We start from the raw sequence: 16,063 nt of genomic DNA, 5'->3' as shown, positions 1-16,063 counted from the left end.
AGGAATGCTAGAAGTGAATCAAACTCAGCCAACACCAAAACTATACTGTATATAATTTAATTCTTTGATTCAGAAGTCACTTTAAAAACTTGTATTTTTCTCTTAGAGTCTTCATTTATGCATACTGCAGTAAACCACTCCCCTCCCCTTTTTTGTGGGTGATATCTTCCAAGACCCTCTATGAATCTCTGAAACCATGGATAGTATTGAACCCTATGGATACTATGTTTATACCTATACATATGTATCTAGGGTAAAGTTTAATTTATAAATTAGGTACAGCAAGAGATTAACACCAATAACTTAAAATGAAAGAACAATTATAGGCATGTACTATAATAAAACCTATGTGACTATAGCCTCTCTCTCAAAATATTTTGTTGTACTGTGCTTCCACTTTTCCTTTTGGTGAAGAAATAGGCTGGCACAGTATGAGGTTTTCTCACACTGTTCAGAATTGTGCACAATTTGAAAGTTAAGAATTGTTCATTTTTGCAGTTTCCCTTTTAACATTTTATAATGTGCTCTATCATGGGTAACTGAAACTGCAGAAAGAAAAATTACAAATAAAAGGCAACTATTGTATTGAATAGTTGTTTTCTTATGACTAGACTAAAGAGCAAACCCAGAATTATTATTGGTAGGTAAGTCAATTTCCAATCTTTGTCACTTTGGACAGTCAGTAAAGTCAAATACTTGGAGGAAAGAACTATTGGACAAAGCATTTTCTACCTCTGTGCACAGTTATTCAAGGTCATTAAATCTGAACTCATCCTCATGCCTATAATCTAGCATGGGTGCTTAAAATGGGAAACTCTTATGAAAGAAAAAACTATAGTCTTCGTCTTATGTTTCAGCATGTGCTTACTTAATAATCCACCATTCTAGGTATTATTAAAAACTCATAATACTTGGCTTTCTGTTCCTATTTCCACATATTTCTGTGTTGTTTTAATATTAGAATAGGATTGCAGTTATAATCTGTGTTCAAAAGTAAATTGAGTATTTGAAGTTATTCTCTCTATTACAGATAACCACATGGTGGATATTGGAGATATTGTATTTACTTTGAATGAGCTACTGCAGCAGTATGAGGATGTTTGTAAGTGAACTATAATTGTTATAACAATTTTTTGTGTATAAATTTTCAAAAATACAATCATTGTTATTAACTAGAGTCACAATGTTTTACAATACATCTCTTAAACTTACTCTTGAGTTTAACTGAAATTTTGTATTCTTATAAGCATCTCCCCAACCCCTCCCTGATCCCAGCCCCTGGTATATCCTCCATTTTACTTTCTACTTTTTAAAATTAATAAACTTTTTTAGATCTACCATGTAAATAACACACACTATTTGTTTTTCTGTGCCTGGTTTATTCCATTTCAGATAATATTCTCTAGGTTCATCAGTGTCTCAAATGACAGGATTTTCTTCTTTTAATGGTTGTATAATATTCTGTTATATATGCTACATTTTAGTTATCTATTCATCTATTGATAGGCAGTTGATTTTATATTGTGGCTATTGTGAATAATGCCTACTTACTATAACTTAGTTGTCATTTTAAAAATATCGTTTTTAGTTAATATTTTTGAAATCTATTACAAATTGTGAAGGTGAATGAAATAACTGAATATATTTGTCTTACTTAGCAATTATGGAAGGGTCAGCCTTGGATGACACATCAGACAGAAAGTTATCAAATGTAGCAGAAGGCTATCTACAATATAGGAAGAAAAGCAGCTTATCTCCCAGACTACCTGAATCTTCAGTATCCAAAAGGCTAAATAAAAAAAACCTTCAACATCTACATAGTAAAATTAAAGAAGAGAGTGATGACCTTGAATTGAAAAGACCGAAAAGTACTTTGCAAATAAGAAAATTTCTGGATGGAATTGACAGTAGTGATGTAGGATTCCAGGAACCAAATTCCAAGAATGAACTAAATTTTAGAAAACATTTAGAGAAGGATGAAATTCATGAATCGAAGTCTAAACCACAAAGCTTCAAGAGTATTACAAACCTCAGTAAGTCTCTGGATAAAAGTGATATTTCTACTATCTCGGAACTTAAGAAACCAGCAGTGAGAAGGCATTCAAGTATCCTACAACAGGTTTCATCTAAGGAAAAGACTGCAGTTACTGCTTTGGGTCAGTATTGCACATGTATGCCAGAATCTAGGTCCTTGAGTTTTTTAGTCATCACAGAAAGAAGCAGAATGAATGAATGATGATATAGTTGCAAGCATTTCAGCTGTCAATACCCTGGGTAACCACCACTTCTGATACATAGAACATTAGATACAATACAGTGATTTGATGGTAATTCCTTTCCAGATATTCATTCTTTTTTGATAGAACCTAACTTTTTCTGAAAAATTGATTCAGTGATTAAATGAAGTCACTCTGTTCCCTAGAAAGGATACGGCCTGTTTTCCTTTGGAAGTGTTTATTTTGTAATTTTAAAAACAAGTGTTTAGGAAGTATATGTGAAATTTTTGCTAGAGTTCATAATTTAAATATGTGATTTTCATAGTATTTTAGGTGTTATCTCTTATAGAGATTTTCAAGAGAAAATAATTAATACTATACAACTCTAAGAGTTGATTAGTAGTTTTCCAACCAATATATGTGCTATTTTCTGTGCTACTTTCTTCACAAAAGTACTATGGATTGACCCAAATTAAATGTTTATTCTTGCTGTCCTCTGATGAAGCTACTTTCATATTTTTTCTCTTTAAAAACTTTACTGACCCTTTTATTGTATTGACTAGAACAGTTAAGATGAGTGCTTAGTGAAAAATTAGTGATTCATACACTAATGCATAATTTAGATAACTCAGTTGAAAAAAGAACATGATCTAGTAAGGAAGCACAGGGACATTCATTCTGCTTTCTTTACATGTGCTACTCTGTGCCTCATTTCTTTTTCTGCAGATTCTTCATATTTCAATAAGAATAAGGCCCTTGGTTAAAGAAATAATTGAAATAGTAGATACTGAGCCAATGGGTAGAAGAGGCCTTCAGAAGAAAGTGACATGTACCTTCCTGCTGTTACTAAACTCAAATAATGCCACTTACCACTGTCATACTTCATGTTCTGCTTATAGAGATGTATAAAACAGTGTATTTGATAGAAATTCCCCCAGAAAAATTGATGGTAATTGATTGGGCATCTGGGATATATGAATGCCTCCATTATTTAAATTAAAGCATTTTTTCCTAAGTTTTCATTTAGAAATAATTTTATACTCATAAGAATTGCAAAAGTACTAAAAACATTTCTTTATATTCTGCGTCTGGTTTTCCAAGTGTTCAGATCTTAATAACTTCCGTAACAATGATCCAAACCAGGAAATTAATTGTAATACAATACTGCTTACTAATTTACAGAACTCATACAAATTTTGTCAGTTATCCCATGAATGCCCTTTTTCTGCCAGTATTTGACCCAGGATCATACACGATACATTTAGTTGTCACGTATGCTTAATACTGACTGTTATTTAGTATGCTGCCCTTCATTTTGGATTTTTCTTACATTTCTTCATAAACAAATTCAGGTTTTTGGTCACAATACTACAGAAGTAATATTGTGCTCATCTCGGTGTGTCATGGTAAGAGGCCTTTGTGATTCTTCTGTGTCTGCTTCTAGGATTTTATATTCAAAAATTGTTAATCAAAAGCATGGTAGGCTAAATTGATGGGAAGGGGTAGAACTCTCCATTTTTGCTTGGAATTCTAGAATCTAAATAAAACACACTGGTGTTTCATCTCTTGGAGTTCTTGATTATTTTTAATCAGAAGCAAGCTGTGTTGGCTGTGTCACTATAACAGGCTGTTTCTCCAAACAAGTAGTTTATAAATGTCTATAGAACTTTAAGACAGTTTTGTGTTTGAAATAAAGTATAATTAAGACACAATAGCAGGTGGAGAGAAAAGCAGACCTTCTATAAGGAAATATTAGTACCTATATTTGTTATCTGATTACTAGATAAAATTTTTAGATACCAATTAATTGCTTTAGACACATAAATTCTGTTGCTTAATAGTTTTCTACATTTTGTATATTTATATAGAAAATGCCTGTGAAGCTATCAGTAAACTTCAAGAAAATTATATTGTTGCAGAAGAACTTCAGTCCCTTTTGCCTTCAGTAGGAATTTCTTTATCAGATAAAGAGTTCCAGAAGATTGTGAAAGATACTACTAAAAATGGTGAGAGACTGATACTACTAACCTTATGGAGAAAATTAGATATTTATGGGATAGTATTACATGTTGGAGTCCAGATCCATGGCCTAGTAGTTGAGGCAGCCAGATCCCACATGACCAACCTCGTAGTTCGAGTCCAGAACTAGGCAGCTTCAGAAACATACCAGTGTGTGTGTGCCCAAAATATCGAAAGGAGTAAGAGATCGAGAAGGGATTGTAGCATGACCATTCTCTATGAGGGACGCTTCCCTCCTCCCCCCCGACCCCCCAGTAAAAATATACATCCTCTCTCAGAAAAGAAAAAAAAAAAGATGTGAGAAAACTGGAAAAATTTCTCTCAGCTAGAAATGGGATAGAATGGGCCTCCCTCCGTTTTTCTTTCTTTCCTTCCTTTCTGCTTTGCCAGCTTGCAGTAGAGAGAGGGAAAGTGAGAAAGCATTGTCCCCTCACCCCCCACCCCCATTGGAAATGGTTACACTATAATCCTTTCTCTTCCATTTCGCTCTCCTTTCAGGATATGGGCACATAAAACAAGCTGCTAAGTCCAGGACTGTAACTGTACAGTTGGTCATGTGAGATCCAACCATCTTAACTACTACCCATGGCTAGCCCCAAAATAGGCTATTTTGAAGAAGATTCAGAAGAGCAGATTTAAAAATCTAAAGAAGTTGGGCCAGCAGGTGGCATAGTGGTTAGGGTGCTGAATTTCCCACATGACTGATTGTGGTTCAAGTCCTGGACCTGGCTGCTTGCTTTCTCTCTTTCCCCCTCTCTCTCTCTCACTCTGTCTCTGGTGAGCATATGTGTTCTGTAGAAAATTTTTAAAAATAATAAAAATGATAATTAAGTTAAATAAATAATAATTCTTTAAAAATATTAAGAAAGTAAAAAGAAAAAAAAATTCTGGAAGTTTTGACCTAACATATTGGTTTGGAGGGGCAAGGCTTTTTATATTTCAAAATTGTTCCAGTAAGGCTCTTTATCACTATCTCTAGGTATGTCTTCTTAGATAGGTCAGGCATTGGGAGAGGCTGATCTGGTTATAGAGAGGTTCAGGCTCTAAAACAACACATCCAAGGGGTATAAAATTTCTAAGTAAATAGCCTAGGGATCTGAGGAGAAATAATTGGACATTCCAAAAGATAAAGGTAATTTAGAGCTGGTGATTCTTTTCTGTCTTTTTTTTTTTTTTTTTTTTTTTTAATAGTGGTTTTTGCCTTAGGCTGCGTGCGCTCTCCAGAGTGAGAGAGAGAGAGAGAGTGAGAGGGAAAGTGAGAAATCACCTCTGGGGGGGGGGGATGGCCATTCCACAATCCCTTCCCTATTCTGCTCCTGGTATCTTGGAAACACATGCACATGCACCTGGCGTTAGTTTCAAGCTACCAGGTCCAGGACTCAAACTGTGGTTGGCCATGTGGGAGTCCAGTGATGTAATCACTACATCATCTGTTGGCCCCGAGTTGGTAATTTTTTTAAAGTATTATTTATTTCGTTTTATTTATTTACTCATTTATTTTAATTTGACCAGAGAGAGACACACACAAAGAGAGAAGGAAAGTGAGAAAACAAGCCACCAGTTCTGGGACTTGAACTGTGGTCAGCCATGTGGGAGTGTCCAGCACCTTAACTACCATGCCATCTGCTGCCTCCCCGGCCAGCTGGTGATTCTTTTTTGGGGGGCGGGGAGGAGAGGTTTTTTTTTTCTTTCTTTCTATAGGGCGCATGCGCTCACCAGAAAGACAGAGAGAGAGATAGAGAGACAGAAAATGAGAAATCACCCTCCAGGGGGGATGGCCACGCTGCAATCCATTCTCCTCCATCCTCCTCTCAGGATCTTGGGCACGCACGCACATGTGCCTGGTGTGAGTTTAAACTGCCGGGGTCCAGAACTCAAACTGTGGTCGACTACATGGGAGTCTAGCGACATAGCCATTATGCTAACTGCTGGTCTCCAGTTGATGATTCTTAAGCAATCAAGGCAGACAGTATTTAAATGCTGTGTGGCATATATCCCAATCAGCCCTCTAAATTCAAAGCAAAGTTTAAGTTTCAAGGGAGGATTTATTTTTTTTTTAAATTAGAGAAGTTGTTTTTATCAACAACTAAGCTGAATTTCTTCTAGAGAGAGGCAACTAAATTACTTTTTGCTTCTTATTAGGATTAGTATGATTATTTTGGAGGATTTATATTTAAAAATATGTATTAGGTTGTCAGGAAAGTCACGATGTTATCTTTTTATGCAAAAATGTGTCATGACTTTCTCAATAGCCCAGTAGTTAATTGGAACACATGGATTATGGATACTAGGGATAAGGATGGGTATCCTTGAGTCTGTCAAGGCTGGTGAGTATTGTTACAGTGACAATAGAATACATATTTTGTGGGTTTTCATGATGGTATGAAATAGACTCCTTAATGTTCTCATGGCCCATCTATATGGACACCTTTCATTTTTACTATATCAAGAACTTAGTATCTACTCAGTGGTTTGCATGAATAGATATTGAAAAGGCAAGGACTTTGTCTTACTTATTTTTGTATCCTTGGTGCCTAGCATATTTTTTGCATTACTATGCTCTTAATTGTGAAAAGAAATGAACTTACCTAATTTATTAAGAATCATATTAGAAGATAGGATATGAAGTTGATCCCTCAAGTATGATTAAGTAAGTTTTCTTCATAATTGTGTTAAATTATAAATTTATGTTTTATGAAAAATACAACAGAATGTATAATCTAATCTCTTTATTTAACAGAAAATGGAATGGTGAAGTTAGATGACTTTATAAGTGCTCTCTACAAGGAACGAAGTCTTCCTGAATACAATGGTAGGTAGAAAACTTGTTTTAAAATGATTTGGAAGAAAGAGCAATTAGGCTGAGAGGAATTAGACTCAATAGTATTGGGTTTGCTTTTGAATAGATGCTGAATAGTGCTGTGACTTAGACAAGTGGATTGCCTATTTAAAAAATATGTTATAACGGGTAATAATCGTGAATTTGCTTACCTCAAAGAGTTGTCATTTGTATTTTACAAAGTGAAAAGTGCTGCATAAATGTACAATAATACCAAGGTTTATGAGGAGATCAAATACATAATTGGCACCATGGATAAGGATTTAGTGGGTGATTTTGTTTTTGATTTTTTTGAGAGGGTTAAGGAACTTGTTTGAATTAAAGACTGGATTGATTAACCTTTGAGACCGTTTTTAAAAATGTTTATTCAAGGGACCACAGCTGGTGTAACTGCTATGTCGTTGGACTCTCATGTAGTCAACTGTGGTTTAAGTCCCGGACCCAGTGGCTTAAACTCATGCTGGGCGCGTGTGCGTGTGTACCCAAGATCCCGAGAGGAGGATGGAGGAGAAGGGATTGTGGTGTGGCCATCCCCCCTGGGGTGTGATTTCTCACTTTCTGTCTCTGTGTCTTTCTGGTGAGAGCATACACCCTATAGCAAAAACCTGTCCAAGAAAAAAACAGTTTTATCAAGGTATAATTTATGTGTATAAAATTGCCAATCCACTGATTCTTATTAAATTCTTAGGATTGTACAACTATCACTATAATCTTATTTTTTTCTCTTCTTTGTTTTGCTTGTAGTGATTTATTATTATTTTTTAAATTCATGATAGAGCCCATGAGTACACACAAGAGAGAGAAAGAAGGAGAGACAAAGAGATCCCTGTCCTCCAATTCTGCAGCCTGTGGTATCTTGAGTACTCTGACACATGCCTGGTGTGTTTTTGGCTGACCAGACCAGAGATTTGAACCACATTGCGATGTTGGATCCAGCTTCTCTTGTGCAGCACATTACTGATACTCCATGGAGCCAGCCTTGGGTTTGCATTTGGATTTGAGTTAACCTTAAAACACCAAGAGTGCTCATGGTGTACCCAAAATCCTGGCTGGCTAGAAGTCTGAGGGGGTGGGGATCATGATGTGGTGAGACCTTGTCAAGGGTACCTATCTTTCTTTCTCTCTCTCTGTCAATAAATAAGTAAGCTTTAAAAAGTAATTTTAACTTTTAAATCAGAATTTATTTCACTTTAACATTTTGTTTGCAAGACAGGAGCATGTATCTTGCACTATTTTTACATAAAAACATCTTTTAAAGAATCTTTTTAAGAATCATCAAATTCAGACATTTTCATAATCAATTCGTTTAGTAATTCATAATGATTTTCAGTGGCTGCTACAAGAGAATTAACTAGTTAAAATGGACTTAATGCCCTCTACTACTACTTAGCTTTTTTTACCTATCCTAATGGACTACTAGAGAAAACCTATTTGAGTTTGATTTGTTCTAGAGTGTGTATGTGTGTGTGTGTGTGTAAGTACAATTTTTTCATTTCTTTTCCTTCAAATGATTTGAAATTATCGAATTGAATCACATGAGTTCTTATTCAACTCCCCTAATAGTTCTGTAGTTTGCTAAGTAATTTAAAAATGTTTCTATTGCAGGAAAAATTAACAGTTTAAATTTAATGGAGGAAATACTACCCAAGTTTATGAAATATAAATTTCAAAGTATTATAAAGAAAAGCTGTAGGGTAATTATTTCTAAATAATAATTTTTATATTTATGAAAGATTAAGATGAATTTATCAAGGACTGGACCACGTATCTCCCTAATACTTTATCTCAGTTTATCATTTGGGTTTGAGTTTTTACTGCTGATAAATAAACTACTAGGGAATTTAAAATTGTTTCATTAAATTGAAAAATTTTACACTATTTGTGTTCCTGTTTGTGTTCTCTCTCTCTCTCTTTTTTTTTATTCCTCTTCAGATTTTTGCCATAGGGTGTGTGCAGTCACTGGGAAGAGACAGAGAGAGGAAAAGTGAAAAATCACCCCCAGGGGCATGGCCATGCTACAATCCCTCTTCTTCCATTCTCCCCTCGGGATTTTGGGCACTCATGCAAATATGCTCGTCAAATTTTTTCAAACCAGTGGGCTCAGGACTTGAACTGCACAATCAACCATGTTGGGATCCAGAACCTTAACTTCCACAATACCTGCTGGTCTTGTGTCCTATGTATTTTTTGTTGTGTTATTTTAGAGTAATTAAATTGGTGCTTTCCTAGGTACAGAGACTATAGCAAAGTAGAATTATGTAATTTTGACTCTAATTTGATACTTATTGATTTTCAGTATTATTAAAGACTCTGGTTTTGCATTTTAGTATAGAAATTTCTAAAGTGATTTGTGTTTTTGTTAATTTAATGTTAGAATTGAAATTCATCTTATGATCAATATTTAATGATTATTAGTATACTGTTTTATTTTTAGTGTTGACTGATGTTATAAATGCTGTTGACAAAATTAAGGATGAAAATGTTGATTCTGAGCACTTAAATACTTGTCTTCAAAATTTTGGAATTTATCTTTCCAAGCCAGAATTTGAGAAGCTTACAGAGCTGACAGAAGCTGATGGTAAGTGATACATTTTTAGGCAAACCAAGTTGTCACATCTGGAAGAAGGATTAGTTTACTACTTTTTTCCTTCTTCAGAATAATTACTTTATTGTTTTTACAAGAGAAAGTCTATTAAAATTAAACCAATAAAGAAAGTACAAAAATATAGGACCAGCAATTGGCATAATGGCTGTGTTGCTGGACTCCCATGTAATCGACCATGGTTCGAGTCCCGAACCCGGTAGCTTGAATTCACACTGGACGCATGTGTGTGTGTGCCCAAGATCCTGAGAGGAGAATGGAGGAGAAGGGATTATGGCATGGCCAATCCCCCCTGAGGGGTGATTTCTCACTTTCTGTCTCTCTGACTCTCTGGTGAGTGCACACACCCTATAGCAAAAACCTCTCCCCCCTCCCCCCCAAAAAAAGTAGTACAAAAATACTAAAAAGTTCAACAATATGTGCAAGAGCTCATGATATAGAATAACCAGTATTGATAGTCTTTTAGACATTTTTCAAACAAAAAGAAAGCAGGTGTTCATGATCTTACTATCTGACAAAATACATGCCAGGACAAAAGGCATTAAATGGAATAAAGGGCTCTTTATTATGCCAAAGACACAATTCACAAGAAGGTATACCAGTTTTGAGTATCTATGTTTATATATCTTAGCAGCAACTTTTCTAAAGGGAAAAGGTAGAGTGGGCTGGACAAGTGAGTGGGGTTTAGGTGAAATAAAACTATCTGTGGGTTTGTAATTTTTGATGCTAGGGATAATACATGAGTATTCATTATAATGTTTTACCAATTTTATGTTTTACGTTTTCCATAGTAAAAGTAAAAAAGAAATAGGAACACATCTAATATAAATTGTGTGTGTATAAAAATGGTAAGACTTTGTTAAGACATTAAAGAAAGCCTAGATAAATGGTAATATTCCATGGCTATGGGATTCAGAGAGCAAAGACTGTTGATTCTGTAATTAATATAATTATCCAAAGCAATTCTAATATATACTGATTTTTTTTTTCTTAGAGAGATTTTTGCTAAAGAGTGTGTACACTTTCTGGAGAGACAGAGAGACAGAAAGCAAGCACCCCCCTGCCCCAAGAGGATGACCACTTCACAGCCCCTTCTCCTCCATTCTCCTCTCTGGATTTTGGGCGTGCCTACACACATACCTGGCGTGAATTTGAAGCTGTTGGGTCTGGGACTCAAACCGTGGTCAGCCATGAGAGAGTTCAGCAATGTAACCACAGCGCTATCTGCTGATCCCACAACCCTGATATTTTTTGATGACCTAATTCTAATATTAGTATAAATGAAGAGCTAAGAATACCTAAAACACTTTTAAACAAGAACATGTATGTCACCGTGTGTGTGTGTGTGTGTGTGTGTGTGTGTGGTGGTGAGAGGGATCTTGTTTTCCTGGATATCAACACTTTTTTTTATCAACACTAATTAAAACAGTATGAGAATAGTACTAGGATAGAGAAATTGGCCAAAGATAAGGAATTTCCAAACATATCCATACATGCATAGAAACATATACGATAAGGTGACAGATCACTGGGGAGAAAAAGACCATTTTTTATATGGCCGACATAATTATTTAAATAAAGAAATGGCATTGAATTCTTATCTTACACCAAATTGGGTAATAATTTCTATATTTTAAAACTAAATGTTTTAGAAAAAATAGAAGAAACACTTTCTGAGTTAGAGTTAGGAAGGATTTTTAATATATAAAAGCATCATTAACTAGAAAAGACTGGTAAATTTGACAACAGCAAAACACTGGGTCATCAGATAAGTTTTGACATATTTTCTATGCAAAACTGTGTCATGACTTTTCTGACAATCTGATGAAAAAGCTTTTAGTTATTCCAACTGGGGGGTTGGCAGGTGGTGTAGTGGGGCACTGGACTCCCACATGACCGACTGTGGTTCGAGTTCACATGCATACTATGGCAAAAATCTCTCTTAAAAAAAAGAAAAGATATATCACAAAGGGGGTAGCAAGTGGTGTAGTGGTTATGGCGTTGGACTCCCACCGAGACAGCTGCAGTTTGAATGCCTGACCTAGTGGTTTCAAATTCACGCTGGGTACATATGCACGTGCATGCCCCAAATCATGAGAGGAGAATGGAGAGGAAGAGATTGCAGCATGGCTATCCCCACTGGGGGAGAGGGGTGATTTCTCACTATGTCTCTCAGTCTCTCTGTGTCTCCAGCAAGCACACGCGTCCTATTGCAAAAATCTCTCTCTTAAAAAAAAAATACCCAAAATAATAAATATAAGCCACAAAAACTGAGTGATTATTTATGACTCACTGACAATGTTTATTGCAGAGAATATCTAGGAAATGTCTATAGATTAACAGTCCAATAGCAAAATGACTGAATTACAAGAACAGCTACTTCTAGATGAAGACACAAGTTGCTAGCAATCATATGAAAAGATTCTTAACATCATTAGTAATCAGGGAAATGAAAAATTTAAGTCACAGTGAAATACTTTTTTATACCCCTAAGCTGGCAAAAATTAGGAAATCAGTCTAAGTATTGGTAAATATGATGAAAGTGCTAAATACTACTTTGGAAAGCAAAATGTAATGTCTTGTAAAGTTTTCATTACTAATTGTGTAAAAATTCTCCTCATATCTACAAATCCCAGAAAATATCTTCTACTTATATAGCAGAAGATATGTTTAAGAATGTTTATAGCAGCATCAATCTTTTTTCTTTCTTTTTTTTTTTTTTTTACAGAATTACTTTATTTTACTTTATTTATCCATTTATTAATTTGACCAGAGAGGGATAAGTGGGAAAGAGAGAGGGAGGAAAACAAGCCACCAGGTCTGGGATTTGAACCATGGTCGGCCATGTGGGAGTCTAGTACCCTTAACCACCATGCCACCTTCCAGCCCCACAACATCAATTTTAACTATTAAAAAAAGGGGGGGGGAGGGAAACAACATGTTCAGTCACAGAATGTATAAATTAATTGTTATATACATCATTGATGTATTCATATAATGGAAAATTATACACCAGTGAAAATGAACTATAGACATACAGAACAATGCAAATGTTTCTTAGAAATACAATATTGGAGTCAGTAGGTAGCATGGATGTTAAGGCATTGGATCCCACATCAACTTTGCAGTTTGAGTCCCAGACTCGGTGACTTGAAAATCATGCCGATCGCATGTGCGTGCATGCCCTAAATCCTGAGAGGTGTAGAGAGGAGGGATTACAGTGTGGTTGTTCCCCCTGGGGGAGTGATTTCTTCCTCCTTCCCCTCCCTGTCTCTCTGGTGAGTGCATGCACCCTATAGCAAAAAATAAATAACAAATACATATATATATATAGGAATGGGAACTAGGCTGAGACTTACCTTTTGCAGTTGTGTTAGATTTTTGTTTTCTTAATGGGTTGAACAAAGGGCTAAGGTTATAAAAAGCTCATCCTATCTGTATAAAGCCTTTATATGTGGCCTTAGAAAATTCTTAAAATTTTAGAAATTCATTATAATGTTGGATATATAATTATATATAATTAAGGAAATATATTTTGTAGGTATAAAGTGACTATTAAAATGTCTAATGGGTTCAATACTATATTGGAATAAGGATTTTAGTATAAATGGTAGCCTGATGTTTAAGGGACCAGGGATTGAGAGAGCTCGCTTCTAAACTCTGATCTTTCATTTTTTTCTGTGATCTTGGGGAAAAATGTATAAACGTTATTAGTGATCTATAAAATAATACACTAATACTTCACCAACATATTCTCACTGATTTGTTGTGAAACCGACAAGATAATGTATAGTAAAGTTTAAAATATTATACTATTATACACTTACGAGGCACTAGAAGAATTTTGATTTTTTGGGGGTATTTTTTAGTGTTTATTATTTGTCTGTAAGTTGAATTGCTTTTCCCTTTATACTTATATCATATTTAGTGGTTGCTGTTACCTGCTGGATATTCTATCTCCCTGAATATATAACTTACTTCATATAATTCAATTCTTGTCATGATAATTTAATACTTAAAGATACTGAAGAAAATGTGTTTCTTTTCTCTTTAGAAATCAAAAAAGTGAATTTTAAAGAACTTGTCGATACAATGATGACCAACACAGAACGCTTTTCTGAAAAATTATGTAAGTAAGAACATTATGTTTTGTGATTTTGTGGATCAAATGGTTTGACTTTTTTTTTTTTTTTTTAAGGGAAAGATACTGAGAGAGCTAGTCATCCCACAGTCTATTAGGCAAATAAATGCCTTGCTTTCTGCTGCTGTGTTTGGTCTTCATCTTCTCCATTGCTGACTCCTAACTCTGGAATGAATACCACATACAAATGAATTGCAAACCATTATAATCTTACTTTTCATTTGCACACTTTTAGAAAGCTAGGGCCGTGTCTGAGAATATCAGATTCATTTTAGGTTAGGATTTAAAATTATCTTCCCACTTTGGGAAAGTAGTGCCATCTAGTGGCTCGGATACTAATATGCAGAATTTTTGGTTTTAGTTGTTTCATCTCTTTCTAGCTTCCAATTTATTCCATATGTTTATGAGCCATTAGTACGTACCAGGCTTTTTATGTTAGGCTGTAAATATGCTAACACGAAGAAGATAGTTCCTACACGAAGAAGTTCACCATATATGTAAGGTCATGTGTATTTTTATCTTTTTTTTTTGGAGAGGTTTTTGCTACAGGGCGCGTGCGCTCACCAGACAGACAGAGAGAGAGACATAGAGACAGAAAGCGAGAAATCACCCCCCAGGGGGGATGGTCACGCCGCAATCCCTTCTCCTCCATTCTCCTCTCGGGATCCTGGGCATGTACGCACACGCGCCCAGCGCGAGTTTTAAGCCACCGGGTCCGGGACACGAACCGCGGTCGACTACGTGGGAGTCCAGCGACATAGCCATTACGCTAACTGCTGGTTCCCATGTGTGTGTATTTTTAATGGAGTAAAGGTGGTATAGTGGTTAAGATAATGGGTCCCACATGGCTGATTCCATGGTTCAAGTCCTGGACACAGCAGCTTGAAAAACATGATGGACACGTGTGTTCATGTGCAAAATCCTGCAAGGAGAATGGAGAAGGGATTGTGGCATGGCCATCTCCCCAGAGGGGTGATTTCTTACTTTCTCTCTCTCTCTGCCTTTCCAGAAAGTGCACATGCTCTATGGCAAACATCTAAAAACACCCCGAAACCCTAAAAAGGTTTTTTTAAATTGAAATTATTGAAATTTTAATAAAAACAAAAGTTTTTTCCATTGAATGCACTGATAGATTGAAGAGGAAGTAGAAGTCAGGGAACAATTTTTGGAGGAGGTATAGAACAAGAACTATTTAATTCAGTGTTTCATTTACAGATGTTTGTGAATTTAGAGGTATAAATCTACAGTTTAATGAAAATTATTGTTTATAATGATTATTCAGGGGTGGTAACACAATAAGCTCCTGAAAATTTTCAGTGTCTTCAAAGATAAATTAAGTTGGATATTAAATATTTTGTCGAATTTTTAAAATAATTATTTTAATTTAACTTTATTATTGTTGTTATTATTACTTTTTTTTGAGAGGTTTTCGCTATAGGGTGCATGCGCTCGCCAGAAAGACAGAGAGAGACAGAGAGATAGAAAACGAGAAATCACCCCCCCCAGGGGGGATGGTCGCACCGCAGTCCCTTTTCCTCCATTCTCCTCTCAGGATCTTGGGCATGCATGCACACGCGCCCGGCGTAAACCCGCGGGGTCCAGGACTTTAACTGCGGTAGACTACGTGGGAGTCCAGTGACATAGCCATTACACCAACTGGTTCCCCTGTTGTTATTATTTTAATTTGACCAGAGAGAAAGAGAGATGGAAAGTGAGAAAGCAAGTTGCTAGATCTGGAACTCGAACCATGGTTGGCCATGTGGGAGGCTAGCACCTTAACCACCCTGCCACCTGCTGATCTCTTTTTGAGTTTTAATATTTGAAAATTGGTAATTCATTTATATTATGTTTGTTATCTTCTTAACTATAAAAACCTTAATTCTTGGCTATTTCAGATAGTATTTTACTGTATTAACTCTGTGGTTAAGCATATTGTTAAACTTATATTTTGCTTACCCTTTAGTATTGTCTGATGCTGTAGAAAATTTCCACAATCTCAGCAAGGAGAAGATGGATGTTTCTGATCTATGGAACACTCTGTCTGGTATGAATAGCAATTTAAAGAAAGATGAATTTGTAGCTGCACTGAAACTAGCAACAGTTGATGGTGAGTATTCTAAATGCTAAAATTAAAAGGTATACAGGATTGAGGCTGGCAGGTGGCATGGTGGTTAAGGGCTCTGGACTCCCACATGGCCGACCCCAGTTAGAGTCCTGGACCTGGCGGCTTGCTTTCTCACATTCCC

The 16,063-nt window shown here is 35.7% G+C and overlaps 1 protein-coding gene across 1 annotated transcript in view; it reads left to right on the top strand.

Annotated features, from left to right (window-relative positions):
- The window catches only part of EFCAB13 (EF-hand calcium binding domain 13), an 81,156-nt gene that overhangs the window by 36,534 nt on the left and 28,559 nt on the right, over positions 1-16,063 (top strand). Inside the window, exons 11-17 of the mRNA XM_006159102.3 lie at positions 1,031-1,102; positions 1,659-2,156; positions 4,085-4,222; positions 6,976-7,047; positions 9,509-9,652; positions 13,731-13,805; positions 15,781-15,924. Coding sequence (XP_006159164.1) covers positions 1,031-1,102; positions 1,659-2,156; positions 4,085-4,222; positions 6,976-7,047; positions 9,509-9,652; positions 13,731-13,805; positions 15,781-15,924 — 1,143 coding nt within the window. The remainder of the gene's footprint in view (positions 1-1,030; positions 1,103-1,658; positions 2,157-4,084; positions 4,223-6,975; positions 7,048-9,508; positions 9,653-13,730; positions 13,806-15,780; positions 15,925-16,063) is intronic.

Source organism: Tupaia chinensis, unplaced genomic scaffold (genome assembly GCF_000334495.1).
Source record: "Tupaia chinensis unplaced genomic scaffold, TupChi_1.0 Scaffold000624_1, whole genome shotgun sequence".
NCBI classification, from domain to species: Eukaryota; Metazoa; Chordata; class Mammalia; order Scandentia; family Tupaiidae; genus Tupaia; species Tupaia belangeri.
Note: the sequence above shows the minus strand (reverse complement) of the source record. Positions and strands in the feature narration are given on the sequence as shown.